Genomic DNA, 25,516 nt, shown 5'->3' with positions numbered 1-25,516 from the left:
ACGACAATTCTGACATTTGATTCACCGAGTGAATCATTTAAGGCCATTTATGTCGTTCGCCAATGAATCGACTCTTTGAACCGACTCTTTTAGGTGACCGTTGAGAGGTGAACTCAATTACGTAATTATTTAATGAACATGAAAGTAGAAAATGGCGGACAGAGAACACTAGCTTTCCAGTTCCCCAAAAGTAAAAGAGGTTCATTTTAAAGACGTAAAAATGTGTAAACTGTGAATGATTTGTTTAAAATAATAATAATAATAATAATAATCAATAAACATCTGGCTATTCTTTGAATGTCTTTTTGCTTGATACAAAATGTATACACACAAAAGAAATAAGCAGAAATGATGTTGTTTACTATTTTATTAGAAGACAAAAAGGCTTTATAATAAAGAATTTATTGCTTCTGGGAATATTTTTACAAACAAGATGAAATACATCAAAAAAGAATTTGATTCACTCAAGATTATCAAAAGAGGAGAAAAAAAATGATCACTGATTTATTAATTTAATCTTTTTAAAGACTCCTAGAGAGCAATTTGAGTAATTTGTTTCATTTATTTTATTTTATTTTTTTCAAACAGAATTATTTACTTTGAATCAGTCCAGATTATGAAAAGATTTTTAAAAAGTTGAGATCTTCGCTTTATGAATGTAATCATTTTGAAGACCCTGAGAGAGTAATTTCATTTTTTATTTGAATATTTTGTTTTTAAAAAAAGAATTATTTACTTTGAGAATCACTCAAGATTATCAAAAGGGAAAAAGTGGTTGTTTTATTGTTTTATACAATCTTTGTTTTATTAATTTAATCTATTTAAAGACCCCTAGAGAGAAATTTGAAATGTTGCTTTATTTATTTATCTATTTATTTATTTATTTTTTTTCCAAAAAGATTTAATTTGAAGGTGAATCAAGGTAAAGATTATGAAAAATGCTTAGAGCTTTGTTTTAGGAATTTAATCTTTTTGAAGACCCATAAAGAATAATTTGAGGTTTGTTTTTTTTTTCACTTATTTTAACAATTTTTTCATTTTTTTAATGTATTTTGTAATTTAAAAATGGTTAAATTTTGCCTGGTTTGTGAAACGTCTTGTGTTTTGTTTGATATGAAGGTACAAATATGCCAAATATGAAGGTTTGTAAATTCTATTTTCTCTTTGTAAATGAAAACAAACAAACAAATAAATAGAGATTTTTAAATAGCAAATAAAACTTCCTCAGCCTCAGCTGACTTCAGCGCCCTCTAAAGAAAATACAGGGTAAAATGCGCACACACGCACACACACACACACACACACACACACACACACACGCACACACACACACACACAGTTCTCTGATGCAGGGACCACAGCGCCTCTAGTGTTGCTTTTGGGAACTCCCTGAACTTTGGGCCAGCAGCTGTGCTCTCAGGTTTTAAAGGTCATCAGGCACATCACTGCAGGAGCTGTGTGTCACTGCAGAGCTTCCTGTGTGAGAGCTCAGGTGGGGCTTTCCGACACAGACTAGCCTGAAACACTCTTTTGATCTGTGTAATTTTCTTCAGATAAAATACTTACCCACTTCTGAAAGACACAAACGTAGGAGTGTGTGTTTCTATGTGTGTGTGTGTCTACTTATATGATGATTCAACACATTAAAGAGCTATTTAATACAATCAAGCACACAATATGATGTCATACAGTCTGATTCAAAACAGTGCAAGCCATGGCAAGCCACGCCCCCTTCACTTTTAATGATAAGAGCTGGCCATGTGAGTATAATCACCACTGCAAACTTAACTGTCATTTATTTAACTCGATTCTGTATTTGTGATTAATTTGATGAATAAAGTTGCTATTAAGCACATGAATTTTCCAGATGTGGAGATTTTTTTTATTTCCAGATTATGTTTTCACCATGGATTTGCAATGACTGTTGAAATATTGTTGAATCTTTTATGTTTAAAGCACTGAGGTTTTGAACTTAAAATGACAAGTCCTAACTAAACTACTACTACTATTATTATTATTATTATTATTAAAATCAAAGAATGCGGTGAGGATGATGGTGCCATTATTTATGTGCTGATAAGCGGTTATAGGGCGGCACAATGGGTAACATTCCTCAGGTTATGATGTGGCGTTGAGCATGCTCTCTCTGTGTCTGTGTGGGTTTCCTCCAGGTTCTCCGGTTTCCTCCAACATCCCAAAAACAAGCAGATACGCGGCCTGGCTATTCTAAATGGCCTCTAGGTGTGAATGTGTGTGCATGTGCTGTGGACTAAAATGGACTGAGGTTCCACCCAGGGTGAATCTGGATCCACCGTGACCCGGACCAGGATAAAGCACTTACTGGAGATGAGTTACTAAATAATTGGTTACAACTCTGCATTATTATTCTAGAGAACTAAATTCCCTTATTACCTCTGAGTTGATTGAGAAGAAAGCGGCCTGTGCATGTTCGGGTTTCTGACATCAACTCTGTCCTGTACTCCCTAGATGAAATAAACACACTCATCTTCTGACCTTCCTCATTCTGGGAGAATTTAAAGAATGATTACAATTCCAGAAAATGTGAGTTTTTGGTTACAGATCTCTTCAATAAGACAGCTATGATTAAAGTGTTGATGTAACAGAATATCAAAATGGTAGAAGTAGACTACAAAAGAAAAACTTAAACTGCAGGAAAAGGTTAGGAAATTATCGTAAAATAAAAAAAGAAAATCTCATATCCGCACATGACCACTCAGCAGAATTGGTCAGCCTGTTTTTTTGTTTTCCAGACATGGAAATAAATAAATTAAATTAAAAAGAATATATTGGAATCCAAATAAGCAATCTGAAAATTGAAAGCAAAAATCAATTAATTATTTTTCCCTTAAAACTAAAAAAAACTTGATCAATTTTAATTTCCTGACAAAAAAAAGTTGATTGTCATCAATTCAATCTATGACAACGTTGCAGTTTGTGTTTGACGTGTGTGTGTGCGTGTGTGTGTGTCCTGTACAGTGATTCTGAAGGTGACGATTTACATCACATGTACTTTCGTTTTCAGGTCGCTGTTTCTCGGTAGCTGGCATCATGTATGTACGCAAATTTCATCTAAAGTTCTGAGATGATGAAAGTGCAGCTGAGTGTTTCATCAACCTAACACCCTGCAGACTAAAATCAGTGACAGGAGGAACAGTACAGGGGGAAAAAAACATGTTGCAGGATTGAAAATGGACTTCATTAGAATGACAGTTGTTACTGCTGTAGTATATAAACAACACTTTCAGTTTTTCTGTTTCATCATGGAGACAGAGTGTATATTCATCACTGCAGCATGGGTTTCCCCGCGTACACACGCTGGAGGAAGTGAGGACTTTTGAGAATTCGAGGTACAAACATCACTTGGGATTTCTGATCTTGCACAGTCAATGAATGTCGCTCTGTTAAACATTTCCGTTCGTTTACACAGGAACCAGAGAGTTCTGTAGGTCCATTGTTTACTCGCTGGGTAAATAAAGGAGCCATTTATAACTATTTAATTGTTTTAAAATGAAGGAAACTTTTGTTGAAGGACTGAGCTGAACTTCCTGCAACAGCGTTGACCCTGCGTTCACACTAGCAAGTGACAAAGCGGCAGACGTTTTCTACGCATGTGATCGTCACATGACTCCTTGAGCTGGAATTTCATCGACAGACATAGAGAAAGCATGATGAGAGTCGTTTGAATTGACCCTACTTTAGCAAGACAAGCCATAGAGTGACCACTACTGTTGTTTCCTGTGGGCGTGGCCTGTCCACTGTTACAATGAAAAACAGTAGTAGCTAGACATAGCTTTTAAATTTAACCACAAATTAAATAATGCACTCACCAGATACACCTACGATTGCTGCAACTTCCTTCCAAGCTTTATTTTTAATAATTTCTAATGTCTCTATGTATACACATTTAATGAGAGGACGTATATGATAGGATAAGTTATAAAAAAGTTACGTTTTTCTTCCATTTTGTGTCACAAACTGTAAACAGGAACTAACTGCAGGAAAGAGCCACAGGATTGGTCATCGGAATCAGACCATTCATTTTCTACGTATGTACGCAAATTAGGTATGACAGTAAAGCAACAAATCAAAATAACTGGCTCAAAATGATTCCTCCGAAAAATCTTTCGACGCATGTGGTCTGACGTTTCTTCAGTTCCCTGCTCACAACTTTACTTCCTACCTGCAATTAGTTTCCATTTACGGTTTGATATGTAAAAATAGAAGCTGGTTTCATCTTGTCATATGATTTGAGATGGGTATAGAGACATTACGAAGAAAAATAAAGCTTGGAAGGAAGTAGCAGAGATTGCTGGTGGCTCTGGTGAGTGCTTCACTAACCTAACAATGAAGCTGGTCCGAAGCCAAGCACGTAACATATCAACCAAAACATCCAATTCTTTTGATTAGTGCATTATTTATCAGATTAAGAACCATCTGCCATTTTTATTTCTAGTAGTTTCGGTCAGTTTGGTGATTTATGATCATTATTACATCTTTTTTTGTTTATATTTACATCAAATATTAAAGTGCACAAATTCACACCATGTTTTGTTTGGTTTTAATGTTTTGTTTTGTATTTGTGTTATAAAAATTAACATCAGCTGAATGCAGGAACAAAAAAAACAAACCAAAAAAAAAAAAAAAAAACAAAACAAAAAAACCACATCTTAGAGTCCAGAAGAAAAGATGCTAAATTTTCGCAACAATTAGGATTTTACAATCAGCCTGCACTGGTTTAAAACAGAACACATTCAGATTCAGATATATACACTTCTGTTTTTATACTGAAAACTGATTCAATCTCACAGCAGGTCAAAGTGTACATCCATTCAGACTCCACGAGAAGCTTTACTCATAATTTTTGGCCGGCTTTCGGTGCCAGAGTTAACGGTTTGATTCGGGAAGTAGTTTATAAAACACATTCACACATACACAAAACAGACAGACAGTAGATGAGAAATGAAACCAAAATCATTTAAATGATTTAATACAACAAAACCGACTCAATACTGTAGGCAAAAACAACAAAATATATATTTAAAAAAAAAAAAAAAAAAAAAGTGTGGTGTAAAGCCTCCATGGAAAAGGGGGACTCGTGGAAAAACATCAGCCTTCATTTCTATTAACTGGCATGAAATTAAGTCAACTTTCAAGTGAACTACAACAGTTAAGGCTTCTTCTCTCGACACAGGAAGGAGTGTCCGTGACATTTTATACCAAAGCTCACATCATCTCACATTTGGGTGAGGGGAAAAAAAAAAACAAAAACAAAAACACACACATTGAAGCTTGTGGTCGTAGAAAACCGTAAAGATCCTGCTCTCTCTCTCTCATCCTTCACGTGACACGGATCGGTTATAAGTGGATACGTGAACATTTATCATTATGTGGTGTGTTAATACCGTTCTCTACGCAAGCTACAGTTTCACAGTTGCACCTCAAAATACAACACTGTCCTTAGCATTTTGCGTTTTTTAACATTTGGCACTGGAATTGGGCGATATGATACAGATATTGTGACTTATACCACAGTGATGTTAAATCCTCCAATCTGACAGGTCAGAAGGTGCTGATTCATTTTCTAGAACAACAGCTCTGACAGTAGTGCAGCTGCATATCATTAATAAATGTGAAAAAAAAAAAAAATACAATTGTCTATAAATTGTCAGTACGTCAACACTCAAAGTCTTCGCTGCTGTGCACTATTATAAGTAGCTGATTTTCATATCAAATGGTTCATTTTCTCTCTCTTTTGCATGTTAAACTATTTTCGTACAGCTTAAACAAAAAAGCCTTCAGTGATGCCAGTTTTCCTGTACCTCGTTGTACCTGGTGGATCATATAATCTATCTGCATTATTTTTATAACACTATCTCACTGAACTGCTAGTTGGCATGCAGAGTTACTGTCACTTTTAATCCGTTTCTAGTTCAATTGAATGTTGTGGAATGTCCATGAAACAAGCTAGTTCCACAAGACGTTATAGCAGCTACAAACAGTTGTTCCCTCACCGGCCACTCTTTTCTCCTCTTTCTTCAGACCTTAATAAGAAAAAAAAGCAGTTTGTCATGTTAGAGAAAGATAAACTCCTCTGTCCTGATGACTTTCTCATGAACTGACTGTTACAAAGCGCTGACACTGGAGGCTCCTTCCATAAACGTTAAATGAACATCTCCTGACAGGAAACAGCCATATTAGACACTGATCTTTGTTAAATAGCACACTTTTTAATCCATTTTTTATTAGGCTTGGATTAGATGTTCTGTGTACTGTGGTATAAGGTAAAAATCTCACACATTTTACACAGTATGTACATGCTTTTTAGTTTTGCTCACAAAGTGCCAATGAAACATTATTGTGATTAACAATGGAGTCAAAAACACACCAACATGATGTTAATATATCACAATATCAATATCTTATCACCCATATCGCCTACTCATGAGGTTCTTTTTTCTGCCATACATGACCAATACTGGTACTACAAGTGTAATACAGACAGAATCTAAAGTGTCTGTAATGTTAAATCCTTCAACACGATGGAGCGGCGAGCGAATACTATCCACACGTGATGGGCACAATGGCAGAGCAGGAGGCTCCAAGGCAGACTAATGCCCTGAATGACCATATCACGAAGGCATTAAAGTATCATATGATGCTCTCCAACACACCTCACGTGCTCCTTCACCTAAACTGACACTTCAAACATCTAACACAGACCCATGAGCGGCACGGGTCGACTTCAGCACCTAAAAACCGCACAGCGGGTCAGCTTGTTCATGGAGGAGTCCAAACTGCTGGCAGTGCCTCTGCGTGTGTGTGTGTGTGTGTGTGTGTGTGTGTGTGTGTGTGTGTTGCCGGCGAGAACTACATGAAATCATAGAAAAATCCGTAATCGGGAAAAGGAAAACACGATCAGGACGACCAACACACCCACCGTAAAAATTTCGCACAACATCCAAACACTGCAAGTGTGTACATTTCACATACAAGCACAGAGAATAGCAAATGGTATATACACGACAGTCTATTCTTTAAGATTTTCAGATTAGGAGGCCATAGACAGAGACAGAGAGAAAGACAGATAGAGAGGAAAAGATAAAGTGAGAGAGATAGAGAGTCCAGAGCTCTGCCTCGCTCGTCCTCTGGAAACCGGAAGTGGGACTGGCGCCGTGGCCAAAGGGAAAGGATCTAGTAAGAGAAGATCACCTGGAAAAGGAAGGATAAAAGAAGGGGAAAGGGTTCCTCTGTGGAAGCAGGCCGCTACAGTGACTGTGATTGGTCAGAGTGGCGCATCAATCTCCAGTCCTGCCCAATCAGGTCAGTTCCATATCCTGAGGAAGCTGTCCCATGAGCCAGTGGCCACAGCCATGCCGTCGTTGGTCACGCCTAAACAACTCACCCTGTTGTCGTGTCCGGCCAAAACGCCTGCAAAGAAAATACAGTGAGTGACGTGTTTAAAATAGATGAGTTAGCATTAGATTTTATGGACTACAAGACAAATCACGGCTCTCTCTAGCACTTCTTGCTGTAGACCCACCTGCGCGTTCTCCCTTCAGCGTGTCCCACACGTTGCAGTTGAAGTCGTCGTAGCCGGCGAGGAGCAGGCGGCCGCTCTTAGAGAAAGCCACAGACGTGATGCCGCAGATGATGTTGTCGTGAGAGTACATCATGAGCTCCTGATCAGCACGCAGATCGAACAGGCGACACGTGGCGTCGTCTGAGCCGGTTGCAAATGCATTCCCATTTGGGAAGAACTGGAGGGGAGGGTTTGAGAGAGAGAGAGAGAGAGAGAGAGAGAGAGAGAGAGAGAAAGAGAGAGAGAGAGAGAAGAGACACACACACACACTTAAGCCACACTATATTCATCTCTGCTATGGGAGTGTACACAGTAGTGAATCTCACTGCATGCTTTAGGCAAGACTTCCTTCACCCTCAGTAAAGGCTTGTTTATGATTTCTACATCAACTATCACGCCAGTGAGGACGAGATGCATGGTCACGCAATCGAAATGTACTTTATACTCACTTCAAGTGCCATGGATGTATTTCCCTTTAAGGCACTGAGTACACGGGATGGGTTAAAGTTGCGGTTTATTATAAAATGTGTCCATGTTACTACTTTTACAAGAAGTAACAGAACGGAAAGTATTTCTTGCTAGTAAACCATACAGAGGTCATATATATGCATATTTTCTCATTTCTGCCACAAGCCTCTCTCCTAAATTCTCAATTGTTGCTGTGGTTTTTATATCTACACTGCCATGTTGTTATAAAAAAAAATTATGGCCCTCCCATGCAGGGGCGTGTCAGTCGATGTGACATCCTTTTGCCTGTGTGCTTTAACAAAACAAAATTAATTATTAAATAATAGTAATAGGGGAATATTCACAGTGTTGCTTGCATCTAACCTTTCCATTTTTTTGTATTTCAATTTCACTTACATTTGATCTAATTTTCCACTTTAATCATCCCCAAATGTAGCTGATCAGCTAAAAATACATTAATTTTTAACTGAAGCTACAAGGGTAATATAACTAGCAAACAAAGGGCACATCACACGCATTCGGAAGCCTTCAGTAATCTTGAACAAAACATCTGGAGCAGCTTTGGATGTAAATTACACTTTCACGTTTTATACCATCACCTTTTGGATAAAGCAATATTACCACTGGATACACTTTCAAATGAACCACTTTTTAAATTCAGCACCTGTACATTTCTCCTCGAACCATTGCTTAACGTTACAGAACACAGAGTGTATGTTACACTCACACAAACGGCGTTGATGTCGGAGACGTGACCGGTAAAGGACTGCCTGCACATGCCGTCTCGGATGTCCCAGAGCTTGGAGGTGGCATCGCAGGCTCCCGATACGAAGCTCCTGGAGTCCGGGCTCAGAGAGAGACTCATCACGTCTCCGCTGTGGCCAGAGAAGATGGTGGCCTGCTGACCGGTCTCTATGTCCCACAGAGCACTGAGGAAACACCAAGGAGAAACAGTCAGCTGCAGCTACTAAAGGTTTGTAGAATCCAATGAACTGGAAGAAGCTAAATTATTAAAATGTATAATTATTATTAGAATTTTTTTAGTGTTTTGTAATTATTTTGTATTGTGTCCAAACACAGCATATAATCTCTGTAATTAATATAATTCTGTTCCAAGATTTTAACTAAGCTTTTTAGCTACAATTTGATTTAAAGGATTTTTGAGGATAGCAAGTGTTAAAGCGTCCCAAATCACAATATACATCATAATATAAAATACATCAAATACATCAAATCATGTCACATTCCTGAGCTTCACCACTTTCAATCAGTGTTATCCAACACAGAGAGTGATGCCACATCCTTTACTCACCATGTGGTGTCTCCAGAGCTGGTGACTATCTGGCTATCATCCAAGAAACGACAGCACGACAAATAACCTTATAGGAGGAAAAATAATAAATGGCAACATTGTGAATTTCACTCAGAACCTACAGGAAATTCATAACAGCTTAACATCTAAAAAGCATCCGTCATTCCCGTGGTGTGTCATGTGTTTACCTGTGTGCCCGGGTAGTTCTCTGGTGACCCTGACGTTGCCCTCACGGGTCTTCAGGCTGTAGATGGAGCAAATGTTGTCCAGGCCTCCGCAGGCCACGTAGTTCCCAGATGGAGCGTAGGCACACGTCATGACCCAGGACGAGCGCAGAGGAATGGCGTGGATCTGAGAACGGGAAAAAAAATAAAAATGCACTGAAGGGGGAAGTATGTAATAGGCATGTGCTGATTATCAATTATACAAAATATCTAAATGTAATCATGGACAGGATACATCTATGAATATTGTTACTATGAGTAAAGTGGGCGGGGCTTGTTGACATGAAAAAGGTGAGCAGAGTTTCTTTATGCAATTTGCAAGACGCTTCAAAAACGTTACAATATACAACAATTTTTTAAAGAATTATGCTTGGAGAAAAGCATCTGAAACTCAGGTGAGTTATTACATAAGCAATAAAACAGTCGGGGGAAGTGCTGTTACAGGAAAATAATCAACAACAGGGTGGTGTGATGAAGCAGAGTTACCGTCACCACCCTAAGGATGATTATTATCTAGTAACATCACATTACGAAGTTTTTCAATTCCTATTTCGCAACAATTCTTCGCAAATTTTATTTATTTATTTATTTTAAATTAAAGAACACATTGTACTTTTTATTCATTTATACTTGCATTTAATGTTGTGGAACCTAAACGAAAAATAAAAAAATAAGCCTCTTTTTCTCTTGAAAATTATTAAGACAAAAACATTGCAAATTTCTACAGGGACAAATTCATCATGCATCATGAATCATTTTTCCTCAGCATTTACCTTGTTTGTTGTGTAGCTGTCCCATATGATGAGTTTTCCATCTTGAGATGCGCTCACTAGTAGCCTACATGTTTAAAAAAAACACAAACATACTTAGCATTATTATTAAAATACATACCAGACATTCCAGACTGTATGATACAGAGTATACACTATATGGCCAAAAGTATGTGAACCCCCGACCATCACATCCACATGTGCTTGTTGAGCATCCCATTCCAGATTTATTCCTCCTTTGCTGTTATAATAAGCTCCACTCTTCTGGGAAGCTTTCCACTAGATGTTGGAGCGTGGCTGTGGTGATTTGTGTTCATTCAGCTCCATAAGCATTAGTGAGATCAGGCGCTGATGTTGGTGAGGAGGTCTGGGGTTCAGTCAGTGTTTCAGTTCATCCTGAAGGTGTTCAGTGGGGTTGAGGTCAGGGCTCTGTGCAGGACACTCGAGTTCTTCCACTCCAACCTTCACACACCATGTCTTCATGGAGCTCGCTTTGTGCACAGGGGCATTGTCATGCTGGAACAGGTTTGAGCCTCTTAGTTCCAGTGAAGGGAAATTGTAATGCTACAGCACACAAAGACGCTATACAATTGTGTGCTTCCAACTTTGTGACAACAGTTTGGGGAAGAACCACATATGTATGTGATGGTCAGGGGCGCACATACTTTGGCCATATAGTGTATAAATTCATGCAAGCCTATAAGTTTTGTATTAATGTAACTAATAATGGGTGATATATCAAAAATATCATGTTATGATATGTAAAGACATTTCTATGATACACTAGACCCAAGACAATATTTAGTTCTACTTATGCATGTATATTATATATACATATAAAAACACACACACTTGAACGCAACTCGCACATTGGCGCAAATCTTCTTTGTTAAGAATAAAGAATTGAGTTCCTCATTTTGTTTTCAGGAAATACTGTAAATGTTTCAGATAAGTACTGCTTACACCAGACAGACGCCCATCTAAATGCTAATTTCATTACAGCACTAGTTTGTGCGTGTAGCTGACATTTAATGGCTCTAAACAATTTTTCCACCCACCGAGACAAGTCAGTTATGCTCACGGCCGGCTCAATGGAATAACCGCTTTGAGTTCGAGCAGAGATGTAGAGACGCGGGCAGGGAGAGGGAGAGAGAGAGAGAGAGAGAGAGAGAGAGAGAGAGAGAGAGATGGAGAGATGGGGGGAGGTATAATCTCAGGCCACCATTGAGTTGTGAGCAGGTTGCTGCATTATTCATCGAGTGTACACTGACAGAGCCGCAGGGTTTCCGCTGAGGGAACCCACCCATCCTCCTACTCTCCTCTGAACTTTCTCTTCCTCTCTCCAGCACATTCTCCCTCCATCTCTCCCTGTGTGTACTGACCTGGAATCAGTAGCCCAGTGCATGGCGTAGATTTTGGCTAAATGGCCCCGCAGGGTTCGTCTCGTGCGCATCTGGATCCTCCCCACCGAGTCCAGCCCAGCTGTGATCTACCAACAAGATGGAGAGAAGAAGAAATCAGCAAAAGAAAAAAAAAAGAAAAAAAAAAACATTGTGGAAAGGATTTGAATGACTAAGGGTGGGGCTGTGATGATGAAATGACGAAAAGTACAAAATGTGCTACAGCTATCGAGAAACAATGAAGCTCATCGCAATGTAAAAATTTATCTAAAATCAGCATCAGGACTGGTGTGGAGAAGTCGTTTAGATGGTGACGTTGCCATAACAGTCAAAAACACTTCAGTTGATGATAAAAACACAATGATATCCTGTATTATTACTCCCACTTATTCAGGCATACCACAGGTTTTTGATAATCAACTTTATTTTCATCAGGGCAGAAATTTTATTACCATTATTTTTATTTAATATACTCTCATTTGAAAAAAGGCTTTATTGTGCTATATTTTTTATTTCAAATACTATATTATAAGCCTAAATTCCTTCAAAAGTACAAATCTCTGACCCTGAACCAACTTTCAATAATTTTAGTCAATATTATAAACAGTACACTATTACACTGTAAGTAAATATTGGGTTATGATTTAATGCTGTCAATGCTCACACCACAGATGTTGAATTCTCGATTCTTATTGGTCAGATTAAGGTGTGACCTCTTATTAACTTCAAAAGGGGAAAAAAGAGAACAAATGTTTACAGATGCTATAACGTAAGTGAGAACAGGCAGTAACCTGTCTCACAGACATTCTACAGAGTTAAAAACACAAATGTAGGAAAATGGAGAAAAATGATGCCAAGGATTTCTTGAATTAGAAAAGAAATTGCACTTGTTTGGAAAATATCCAAAAATTTAAATTGTTGTAGTATAAGAGGAATAAAACACTTCAGGAAAACAACGAGGAAGGAAAATAATCAACTTTGCGGTGGTAACAGTAACTCTGCATTGCATTGGGCCACATCACACCACATAATTGTTGATTAATTTCCTATAGCAGCACAACCTGTTGCGTTTTCTTTCCTTACTTATTGAGATAATTTATGAAGAAAATGGCTTGGCCTCTCTTCCGTCAAATGTACAAATCTCTGAGTCAGAACCGAGTCACATTAATCAAGTGTTAATCGTTATCGTATAAGCTACGATATTAGACTATAAAGTAAATAAATAAATGCGGAGGAGACAGTTAAAACCATACACAAATAGAGCATGATTTAATGCAGTCAATACAATCTCCTATCTTAAACGTTAACCCAGTTACATCACTGTCAAATATATTTAAATAAGGAAAATACAAATATGATCACAATTAAAATACAAATGAATGAACACACCAAAGCCCAAACATTCAACAGCCAAAAAAAATCCTAAGAGTCGTCAAGCCAGTGTGGCATGAGAGAGTGCACATGCAGGAGGGTGTTTAATATTTCATTGACTTAAGAGCATGGACGTTAGCTGCAGCTCTGCATGTGTGCTGCGCTTGCATGAAGACACTAATGCAGAGAGGGGAGAAAAAAAACAAAAAAACAACTTGCATTAAAGCTTAAACACGTGCTGATTTGCTTACCTGGGACAAACTGGAATCGCTGCATGCTTTCCTGGCATCCTGCAACACACAGCAAGAAGATTACACGAGACTGATAATCCCAAAAAAAAAAAAAAAAAAAAAAAAAGACAAAAAAAAAAAAACATGCGACCTCCTTCTGGTATTATTAAAGGAAAAGTTTAGACGAATAAATCATTCATACAATTATTGCAATTAAGAAAAACATAGTCAGAAATCATGTAGTAAAATTGCGGGAGATTCTTTGTCTACAAAGCATGGAGTGACGGAGTGATTTTTTTTTTACGTTGCATCAAGTCAAATCGCTGTACGCTGGCCACTAGTGGGCGCAGGCTCACAAACCTGGATCCTACAAGCTAGCTATGGAGCGCGTACAAAACCATCCATCGACCTACAGAACAGACATCTTCCCACTAAAAATAAAAGCTCGAGGTAAAATTTGTGTATGTATAAAATGCATCTATGCAGTGCATCACCGCCTATTAGTGTCAGAATGAGCTTTTTAACTCCTCATGACTTTTGCCCCTGATTTGACGAGCTTAAAGGGTTTGAAATAAAACAGCTGAGATCTGCTCTATTTTAGCTGAATCATATATTTAAAGTTCATTGAGCACTGTGGGAATCGACGAGTAACTCAGGAGCTGCGAGCGGATCAGATATTCCTCTGTTCCTCAATCCTATCGGTAGCCGCCAAATCACTCTGCTTCTCATTCGCATACCATTACACTTCGCTCAGCTTTGGCCCTGTTCACACCTGGCATTAACATCCGTCTCCAACGACCACTTATAACCGGATTTCATACATCGTTTCCGCAGGAGGAAGGGTGTCATGAACATTTATTACGTGACTCTTCCGCTGTTTTTGTTTTCACGTAGAAATATCCTGTAGCTCTAATGTACCTGTACGCACTGTTTCAAACATCGTGTGTTCTGCTAACGAAACTTACGAATGAACAGGAGATGAAATGACAAAAGAAGCTACAAAAAGAAGCTGCTTTAGTTTCTGCTGTTAAAGCGTCACCTCGATCCATTAGTCTAGCCGTGCAGAGCTCTACCATTCGTCATGATTTCCGGACAGTCCCACAATGACTGCGTATTTTCCGGCTAGAGGAATGATGCAGTCGATTAGGCACTCCTTTGTTGCTGTCCGGGACGCACTGAGACGCTTTTTGTGTTCATACTACATATGATCATGTGTGTCCCAGAACACCTCTGAATGTGGTTTGAGTGGCTAGACCACAAAGCATCTTTGAGACACATTGGACTCCGTTCGCACGTGTACTTAACGCTGGCCACTTACGAAGGGATCACCCAGGATGCATGTTAATGCCAGACATCCACAGGACCTTCAGTGCATAGCTCAAAATGCCCACTAAAGGTGGTTTCGCCGGGTGTCACTGGAATTCACCGGCTCTCATTGGAAAAGAACGACTTCCTGGTAAGAAATATGTTCAGTGTGAAGATAATCTAATGGGAAAGAATCTGGATCTGACCCTGTACACGCGCAACACAGCCACGATTTCAGCAACAGCTACACAAGCGACATCTGAACTGTGATTTTCTCGACTCTATGCAAATTGCCTGTGACGCATTAAAGCAACAAATCCAAACAATGGGCTCAACTGAGTTTTCGAATTAGTTTTTTTGCATGGCGAGTACAGGCTGATGTTCCTTCAGTTCCCCTCTCACAAGTTTGCATTTACATTAAAAAAAAAAAAAAAAGAAGACACTTACAACGGTGGTTTCATCTTATCATGTCTTATACGACCTCTCATTAAATGTGTATAGAAAAATAAAGCTTGGAAGGAAGCAGCAGAGATCGTTGGTGCCTCTGGTGAGTGGACGTAGCTAGTACAGTCAGCTTGCTTTGCTAATCTGCCAGGAAAGCTAGTAGGAAGCCAAGCACAATCAAATTTAAATGCAGTTTAAACAAAAGTGGTGTATATAAATCATATAGTGGGCTGTAGGTTCTACATTTTGGCTACTAAGTGACACGAGCGATTTGACACAAGCTTGAGTGAAAGGGAGCGTTAATTCGCTAGCGGCTCAGTGGTTACGGCTCTCTGTGTTACCCATCGAAGGCCGTGAACCTCGTCGTTTTGGATAAAGGGGTAAATGTAAATGTGGTGGCCGGACTCACTCGGATCTGATTGCGCAGCTGCTCGGCCTCCTGCCGCAACTGCTCCAGCTCGCTCATGATCCTCCGCTGAGGGTTTCACTCCCGCTTCACTTCTCACGCTGATAAACACGCAGGCCTGCAAAGCACACAACCTGTTCAATCATGAGCAAAATTTTAAAAAAAGGTATTATTTAGTATGTTGCTTCAGTGTTGAGAGGTTGGATATGTCTTTATAGGCAAAGGAAAATTTTCTTTTCATCCTAACACCTTTATTGTTTGTGTAATGGCTGTACTTTTGTATTTGTGTTATATAGCTGTGTATTTTAAACCTGATTCAACAACTTCCCTTAGACTTCCTTTATAAGCGAGTTTAAAACAAACAGGTTTTCCGTTCTTTTCTCAGTACAAGGAAAACATGCCGCTGACATTCTTGCCTGTGGATTTCTTTTAATCTTCTTTCCTTTTACTATTTTTCCGCTCTCAAGCTAAAAACTAGCGCAGGCCAGAACCGCAGCACCATTTACATCACACAATTAACTAAAAAATAAATAAAAAATTTAAAAAATACAATAGCCAACGTCCAAAAGCACAATTCTGATATGTTTTTAACTCATTGACAGTGTGAACATACAAACCAGTGCTCAGCCCTCACAGGGTGATGATGTGAGGACCAAATAACACTGCTAACTAAAAAGTCCTAGCAGGTAGAGAGACAGAGACACATTGTCCCCCAAACCCCGAGCACATGGCGAGTAAACTAGAAAGCTGTTTTTTTTCCAGCTGTGCACCAAGCACCAGTAAGAAAACAGCGAGGCAAATGACCTGTTTTTTAAAATATATCCTCGTTTTCTGTCGAATTTGTTCTCCTGCCCACTATCATACGACAGCTTCTCACTGGCGAGGGTGAAGGCGAGCACGTGCTTCCTCTGAGACACGTGAAGCCAGCCGTGCTGCTCGTACCGCGTCACAGGACGCCGTGACACACTGAGGAAAGCGCTGTCTACCCTCTTCCACATACAGATGCCCACGATTGGCTAGTGCCGTTTGATTGACAGGGGAGAGAGACAGTATGCCCCTCCCACCCAGACAGCACAGCCAATTTTGCTCTCTTGGACTGTAGAAGGATTTTTAAGGATTTGAACCTTATGTCAACGCTTTTCCACTGTGTCATTCGAGAGTGCAGCTCCTCCATCCCTTTTTTTTTTTTTTTTTTTTTTTAAATCGACCAAAGACCCAACAGTCCCACCAACCTGTTTTCTATTGGCTCATAACATGGAGGTTTGTACACTCACAGGTCAAAGTTCACCAAGATAAAGTCAGTGTGAAGTGAAACTACCCACTACCAGAACCAAAAAGTGCTCCTTTCACATCCTGTGTCCTTTCCCTTTCAGTGAATTTTACTCCCATCTGTATATCGTAACTGTAAACACGACAGCTAAACTGTGGATCAGCAAACGGAAGCACATATACAAACATCATAAAGTAGATATGAAACCACAGGAGCTCATCAAAACGCATCTTTAAAAAAAAAAAAAAAAAAAAAAAAAATACACATCACTATATTCAGAACATCAGCACCAGGCTTAAACGCTTTTTTTTTTTTTATATAAAGTCCGCTAAACTGAACAATTTAACATGGAAAAGTAAAACACTAGGCAGTTTATCCATGAGTTAAACATAGAGAAGGTGGTGCTCATGAAACAGCATTACGAGATCAATATCTTTCTGTTAAGATGTTAATGTTAATAATAATGTTAAGATGTTAAAGTTAATCAGTGAACCATTTGAGGAAAGGAGACAGGATGGGATTGATTCCATGTGCAATTCAGATTGTTCAGGATTTTCCAGGATTCACAAAAACACGTCCAACGTGGGGCTTCTTGCCTAGCACGAGGCTTCACTAGATGCAAACAAACAAACAAAAAAATGACCCATAAGGTAGCTACAGCTACGATAAAACACAAACCAGACAGGAAGTAGGAAGTCTTGGGGTTTGACTCAACCCCAAACTTAGCACCAGTCTGATTATTTCTACTGAGATCCAGTGTTTGGCGGCTTCACGATGGCGTACGGGCCTCTTCCTGCAGAGACGATGTTTAAATGGCTTCAACAAACAATAGGACGTCATTATGGAGGCTTTGCTTGACAAACAAGCTACGCATCCAAGTCTGTGATTGGTCAATACAAAAGTAGCCATCCCCAAGATGGACGATTTCTGAAAGCGGCAATCGTCTTCCTGTAGTCGTACAAATCATGTTGAAATTTTTATAGTGCCCCCTGTAGTACCGGAGCCCTTGTATTCGAAACTGCAACCCGTGTGCCATCCTGCAAGGTCGCAAAGGTGGTTTGGTCTACCCTCGCAGACGCCGTCTCCATCTCTGTAGGAAGTACATGCTGTGGCCTCTGGTTCACTTTAGCCCGAGTTTCTGAGAACCACAGAGCTGCAGTGCTTCAAAAACAGGAAGGAAGGAAAGCTGCTCCTTCCTCAGCAAGCAGTTCACAGGAGGAAAAATACAAGCAGATCAAGATCAAATTCACTAAATCCTAATCTTTAGAAATCATACACACTATTAAGACATGCACAGAATTTGACTCCTAAAAACAAAAGGAGGAAAGAAGACAGATTTGATTCAGAAGCCAGTATTCAGACTTCAGCCATTATAGAAACAGATCTGGCTCAGTATCTGGTTAGTAAAGATCCACAATCTGATCAACAAACAGTTAATAATGATGAAAGAAGGCTGACAAGGAAGCTACACTATATAAACTCTAGATATTTTTGCTCCCACTTAGCTAAACTAGCTAACTACCCAAGCCATAAAGATACAGCTACAATTTCAAACCACATGTTGCTTTCCATAACGTCGACCTAACAAATCATGAAAGATTTTTCCTTTTCCAAAAAAACACAGACGTGACACCAAAACAATCAGTTAATAAGCTTAAATTCAGCGCTCCTACTTTGACTAGCAACACTTTTACCAGTTTACAGCTTGCTAACACTAGCTTAGCTGCTAATGGTTTACCGTTTGAAGGGTTTACCTACTGTTGATAGCTCTCAAGATCCGCCAGACCTTCCGTCAGTTCCTAGTCATGCTTTAGTAGATTGCTTTAAAAATGTAATTCGCTCATTTTTGTGTGTGTCGTTTGTTATGTCCAGAAAAACAACAAGGCCGCAGGCGCCAAATTTTGACGCGAATCTGACCAATTCATACCGGGATTACCACCACACCCATACTGATATTGGAGCATGGCAACAATCAGGCGGAGGGGGGAGTCGACAAAACTAAACGAATCATTTTTATCACGAAAGCATTAAAAAGAGTAAAATGGACCAAAAATAAAAATAATGTATATTCTTTTATTCATAGCAGTGCATGTTTGCTAAACAATCGTGTTCCCTAACCAGCTACGCACCATAAATTACTTATTAACCCCCTTCTGTGAGAATGGTATAGTCCGTCAGCTTCCTCAATTATCAAAATGACCGAACTCGCGTAACGGATGGTTGTTCGATTCCAGAAGTTTTGGAGTCGACTCCGAGTCAGAATCCAAACTGCAGGTGCTGGAAATCGAGTGAGTCGATTCCATGAGTCGATTCCACAAATTAAAGCACAGCAAGAGTAGGAAGAGTGATATTAATACACTATTATGACTGATAGTGCGAATAACAACAACAGCAACAGCAACAACAACAACAACAACAATAATAATAATAATAATAATAATAATAATGATAGTAATAATAATAATATTTACCAAAGAACCAGAGCTAATACTTTATGAATTAATTTAAGCTCTTCCAGTGTGTAACCTTGAAATGCTTCAGCATTGATAACTTTGTTTTATTGTAACGAATTAATTCTCCATTAACACATTTTACTACAAACTCCTGGGATGGGAGAATCGATTCTTTCTGGGATCAGCTCCCAAACCTAGTGTTATGTATTTGGGCTCTGGCATCACTCTAAGTTTGACATAGACATGAATAGGATTACTTATAACAAAAAAAGCTGTGAACTTTATACTACATGGTACCATTTTTTTCCTCACAATGTTCATTATAATTTAATCCAAATCAAGACAAAAAAAAGATACCTTACATTTTACTTGGGAGGTGCCTGTGCAGAGTTGTATGACAAAAGCGTATAACAGGGTTTGTGTGGGTTTTAGGTGGATCTGTGATCTACAGTTATGGTTATAATCCTATTTCAAAGCCACATCCTTTTGGGTGGGAGCTCCACTACCCCACACACACACATACACACACTCACACATATATGTGTGTATATATATATATATATATATATATATATATATATATATATATATATATATATATATATAAATATATATATATAAAGTAATTTCACTAGCTGCTGAGATTTATTTATACCTCACCATACTCCAAAATTTAAAAGAAAAAATGAATCATGAAATCAAAATTGAAAGAATTTTTTAAAATTGTATTCCCAGCTGCACATTGTGTACATGAGTATCATAGCAAAGAAATCTTACTTTCAGTCATACAGTCACTCACCAGGACACAGCACACTTCATTAAGACTAGTTTTACACTCTGCACCCCATAAATCCAGAAACTCCATGTGTATTAATCATAGGAAAGTGGTTTATTAGTCTTACCTAATGATGCTCGTCTAAGTGCTGGTCCCTAGTGGAGTGTGTCCTTCCTCAGTGTAGTGTGTGTTTACTGTATGGATCAGAGTGCTGGCACCGTGGAGGACTAACGGGTCCACAGCGGGTTTACTCCAGCCTAGGTGGAGGGGTGTGAGCTCCTGGAGAGCCTTAAAGAGACAAAACCTGCAGTAATAGGATATGAGAGTGAAATGTGTCAAGATATGGTTTATCTTTTAACCTTGAGCTTACCTGTCAGATGTGAAAATTAAATAAACACTATAATTGTGTATGTTTTATAGTATATGATCAAATATGCACCTTTATTTACAAGCCAAAAATAAGCATCAAATGTAGGCATGCCTTATAATGACTAATTTCCTGTTAAGGTGCATATCAAGGCGTCTTAACTTGAATATCACACTGACCAAATTGCACAACGTCAAAATATTCCATTCACACACACACACACACACACACACACACACACACACACACACGGCATACGTGTCTATAAATAGGCAAAAGAGATCAAAAATACTTTTTTGGGTAATATATCCAATTCACAATGTCCATAAAGTAAGAATTATATTGTCCATGTATCTTAATATAAATTAAAGAACTGATTAAATGCAACATTGGAAAAATAGTTCAGGAAAAAAATATTACACAATTTTCTTCTTACTCCAAAAATAGTCAAATAGTTATTGTTATTTTATGCTGAAGTTTTCTGGAAGGAGTCTCCAGTGTCAGTGCTTCAGGACAGAGCAGTTTACCTTAGTGATTTCTCAGTAACTTGACAAGCTTATTAACTTTAAAAAGAGAAAAAGAGAAAGAACAAGAGAGACTGTGAGGGAACGACTGTTTATAGCTGCTATAATGTAAGTGAGAACAGGAACTAACCTGTTTGGTGGATGTTCCACAACTTTAAATGTGTCTATAAATGGATAAAAATGTACAATTCTTTAATTATTAAAAAAAAAAACACATCAAGATGTGGCTGTTACTGGAAAATAAACAACTTTGTCTGTTGTTGATTACTTTTCTATAACAGCACATATCTGAGGTGTTGTAATAGCAATTACTTCTAATTCGAAATTTTATTTAAAAGAGTCCAATTTTTCCTTGGTTTATATACAATTTCTAGAAAGTTTTTTTTTAAAGAATTCATGTAATAATAGAGTTTCCTTGTAATAATAATACTAATAATGAAAACACACACACAGACACACACAGGAGCCATTATGAATCCTTCTAAAATAACATTTTAATATCAGTTATAAATACATGATCATATCTCACCTGTTTAAATTACATGACTTATTTACAAAATAGTCCCAGAGGTTATATGAAGTATTCTAACATGCTGAGTGTTCATTTTATACAACCTTTAATATTCCAAATCTACCAGAATAATCAGATTTTTCCAATAAATAGTTTATAGGTGTTACATTATGAGCTGTGGATCCTGATGTCATTAATGCAGTGGTGATATGACGCGTAACATTCGATTATTATAGCCAGAAAGCAGATTGAGCATTTAGATTAAAAACTGGAGGTTAGGGATTTGGATACATTACAGGATTCATGCGCGTTCACATCGTGATATCATTTTGTTTGGATTAAAAAGGAAAATAAATCATTTTTTTCAACATATGTGAAATAATACAATCAGTATTATAATCAAGCGTATAATTTCTGGATAATGCTTTCATATAAAGCAGGTATAAAGAGGATTAACAATAATAATAACAATAATAATGATAATAATAATAATAATACAAACAAATATGGCTTGCATAGTTGTATCATAAATGAAAATCTACTCATGCTAGTAACCCTTACAGAAAAGTCACACAAACTTCACATGTGAATTTTACGTATGAGGTTTTTGGATGTTTCAGGTTTTAAACACATTTTTCAAATAGAAATAAATCAAAATAAAATAAAAAAAATTCAAAATGTGATTTTCTTACGATTCATTTAATTTCAGCAATTAAATTTCACACGCAGTACACGTGTTTTCATTTTTACCTGCTTTTTTTTCTTCACGATTCATCTCTCTTTACATGCTCATTTTTTCACATAGTGCATGTTTTTATTTTTCCAAGTGATTAATTTATTTTTATTTTTATTTGGCACATGTAAGGCATTAATTAATTTTTCCACCTGATATTTTTTTCATGATTCATTTATTTTTACATTTTAATGTCACTTATAGGGCATGTGCTTTTATTTTTCCACGTGATTTTTTTTTTTCACATAATTATTATTTATTTTCACAAGTCATTAATTTTTACAATTTAATTTCTTTGACGAGGGACATGCGCTTTTATTTCCACATGATTTTTCCCCCCTACATGAATCATTTATTTTCTTATTAATTTTTTCATGTGGTTTTCTCACATAGTTAATTTCACATGTTCATTTTAGCATGTTATTTTTCTACGTCATTTTGTTCCACAAGATTCAGTATTCTCCACACGTAATCACATATCACTCACATGTGAAATTTTGAGACTTTTCCGTAAGGAGAAGCGCGTAACCGTTCTCATGCCACTCTTTGATCACTTTTTCTTTTTTTTTTTAAATTACACCTTATTTTTATAGGATCTTATTATATATGACCCTAAAATAGTCTGCAAATGACCTTTGACCTTCTACAGTCCAACCACTGCAGGCGATGACGCTGGTTTTTGTCACCTGCATGTATTTGGGAAAGGGTTTAGTATCTTTGTGTTATTGCGCTTTCATACATTTCCCCACTTTCAACATGATGCTGTAGGTTTTTTCTTTTGCCGTGACCTTTCATGCGAGGCGTTTGAAGTCGGCCCCCCACGGAGCCCCCGAGCTCTGCGCAGTCAAAGGGGAGCGCTGGAACACAGATGGCTCGGGGTAACACATCCTGCTGGCACACCTGGGCACATGACACGCCTCAGAGGGACCACTGTGTCCCGAGGAGAGACACACTTAATGTCACTCATCACCCCGGGGTCACTGTGGTGACTCGGTGTAGCAACAGTGCCATCGTGTGGCAGAAAAACAGAACTGCATCTCTACTAACCCTGCTTTCTTTACTATTTCTGTAGATCTTCCAAGATATGCATTGGAGTGATGAGGCTAATGCAGCTAACAAGTAGTGGGAGCTTATAGCTACCAGTTTAGCACAGTGTCATCTCAAAATGTTTGACAGAACTGAGTGCAAAAATTTGCATCCCCCCAGTTTCCCACTGTTCATTTTCCCTGTAAATAGGACTCTTTGTATATAAACCTGTTATAACACACACCCTGAATAGTTAATCAGCCTTTACAGTGCCTAGCATAAGTATTCACCCCCTGATGAGACCAACTATACTGATTTTTACAATATTATGGGCTATTTTGTGTAGATTCATGACATACAATCCCAATCCCAATTCCATCCATTTCGATTTCACTACAAAATGTTTTCAGGGAAAAGTTCATGGAGTGAATACTCATGCAAGGCACTGTATATTTATTACCAAACAATGAGATGGACATTTTGCTAAAACCTGGCAACCCGGATTAATCACATTAACTCTTCTGGAAATACAACCCAAAGTACTGAACGTAGTTGAAGAAAGGTAAGTCTGAAACCACTCAAAACGAGCTGCTGGACTTCACAAATAAATTCAGGGTGTATGATTTGGGTGGATCTGAGGTTATTAAAGGTCATGTGCTAACTGTGTTTTCGCCGTGCTATAATTTGGTTCATATTCAAAGATACAAAGAGCATTTACATTTTACAACGCAAGAGGAAAGACTATATTCTGAATTAGTCTTCTCTGAAATGTGCTTGTATTCTCTCTCTCTTTCTCTGTCTCACACAAACACACACACACTTAGCATCTCTCAAAACCTCCTTAAATGTATATACATATATATATATATATATATATATATATATATATATATATATATATATATATATATATATATATGTATGAAGTCCACACCCTCCTCTGTGCAAACTGCAAATCAGTAGCAGACACACCAGCAGAAATACAAATAAGTAAATCACACCAAAAGCGCTCGGTGTGTGTCGCATGGCCTTCACTAATATTTTTAAAAAGCCCAGCATTAGTGCTGCACTCATCAGTTTGGTGGTTTTTAGGTTCAGGGTCACATGTCCATATTGAAAGCCCGCATGAGGAGGTCGAGATCACCGATGCTGGCGGCGTGGAAAAGCTCGGGAAGGTCCATGAGCGACAGAGCGATGCGCAGGGCTCCCCAGATGCTGCTGGACATCACCTGGTGGCTTCTGCTTTTCCTCTGCTGGTTCAGAGCCGTCAGGAAATTATTCACTGCTTCCCTGCACAAGAGAAGAGCAACGTGAGACAATGACATACGATTTATGTTTAGAGGACAAAATACAGCCCTGGGAGCTCGTTTAGGTAAAACTCCTAAGCAGTACAGAGACCAGATGGCGTCTTTTTCCAGAACATGTCCTCATCTGTGAGATTTAAAGGAGCAGATTGTAACTTTTATTGCCCTCTGCTGGCTGTGAGGCGATTTGTTTTTACACACTGCAAAAAAAAAAACATCAATCCTATTTACCACAGCTTGTGAACATATCTTCAATAAATAAAGAAATAAATAAATAAAAATTATAAAGCATATTTCTATATATATTTACAGATTGCTTCTGTTCTATCTACAAATAAATGCTTTAAGCAAAACTGTCAATAAAACAAGACAATTTCAAGCTTGTTATTAGTAAAAACTATCAGAAGATAGGCTTAATAATCTTACTTGTAGCATAACCATAAAAAAAATTTGATGAATAAATACCTATATTCAAGATATTTTCATGTGCTAGGATTTCAGTATCTGCTGTGCACACTCTGTTAAAACTACATACAGTATCTTGTGAGTTGTCATTTAAAGAAAAGCAGCTTTATTCATGAGGTGGGCTTAATTTCTGGGCCAGAAGAATGTCAACAGAATTACATTAGCATGACACAGAAATTAAAAACCAAAAAACAGAAGTAGAAAAGCTAATGGCAGAACTCATTCAAGAAATTCATATGTATATAGTGGTGTGGATTTACACACTAGTCCACTGTATAAGGTTTATATCATGCTACAGTACACGGTACTCTCTGGTCTGTGTTACCTGTGTGCTCCGAGGTTGATACAGCTGATTCCAAGGTTGTATCTGGAGCGGATGAAGCCAGGCTGCAGCTCCAGAGCTCGTGTGTAGGCCTCAACAGCCTCCTCGCTGCGGTCTCCGTTAGCCAGAGTCGCCCCCAGCCGGTTCCACAGCAGATAGTCCTGAGAGACACAGTGCCCTTATGTTAGTGAAATCTAAAAATAATAAGTTCTATGTATGCCATGGAGCAGTGTCAT

General features: G+C 38.2%; 2 protein-coding genes across 4 annotated transcripts in view; both read right to left on the bottom strand.

The window, feature by feature from the left end:
* Window positions 1-4,912: 4,912 nt before the first annotated feature.
* On the bottom strand, window positions 4,913-18,763 carry gnb4a (guanine nucleotide binding protein (G protein), beta polypeptide 4a). Of its 2 annotated transcripts, none has more exons than XM_026946296.3 (10): window positions 18,555-18,763; window positions 15,534-15,648; window positions 13,397-13,435; window positions 11,757-11,863; window positions 10,378-10,441; window positions 9,569-9,731; window positions 9,381-9,447; window positions 8,796-8,997; window positions 7,562-7,778; window positions 4,913-7,449 (listed from the first exon to the last, which is right to left on the bottom strand). In XM_026946296.3, the coding sequence occupies exons 2-10, from the start codon at window positions 15,588-15,590 to the stop codon at window positions 7,343-7,345; spliced, it is 1,023 nt and encodes a 340-aa protein (XP_026802097.1). In that variant the 5' UTR covers window positions 15,591-15,648; window positions 18,555-18,763; the 3' UTR covers window positions 4,913-7,342. The 2 variants fall into 2 exon arrangements, with proteins under 2 accessions (XP_026802097.1, XP_026802098.1); XM_026946297.3 differs by having other exon boundaries at window positions 18,559-18,762.
* A 2,638-nt stretch (window positions 18,764-21,401) lies between these two features.
* Window positions 21,402-25,516, bottom strand: part of pex5lb (peroxisomal biogenesis factor 5-like b) — a 38,603-nt gene continuing 34,488 nt past the window's right edge. For both annotated transcript variants that reach the window (XM_026946262.3, XM_026946264.3), the window contains 2 exons: window positions 25,284-25,441; window positions 21,402-24,479 (listed from right to left, as the gene is read on the bottom strand). In XM_026946262.3, coding sequence (XP_026802063.1) covers window positions 24,290-24,479; window positions 25,284-25,441 — 348 coding nt within the window. In that variant the 3' untranslated portion in view covers window positions 21,402-24,289. The remainder of the gene's footprint in view (window positions 24,480-25,283; window positions 25,442-25,516) is intronic.

Source organism: Pangasianodon hypophthalmus, chromosome 21, assembly GCF_027358585.1.
Source record: "Pangasianodon hypophthalmus isolate fPanHyp1 chromosome 21, fPanHyp1.pri, whole genome shotgun sequence".
Taxonomy (NCBI): Eukaryota; Metazoa; Chordata; class Actinopteri; order Siluriformes; family Pangasiidae; genus Pangasianodon; species Pangasianodon hypophthalmus.
Note: the sequence above shows the minus strand (reverse complement) of the source record. Positions and strands in the feature narration are given on the sequence as shown.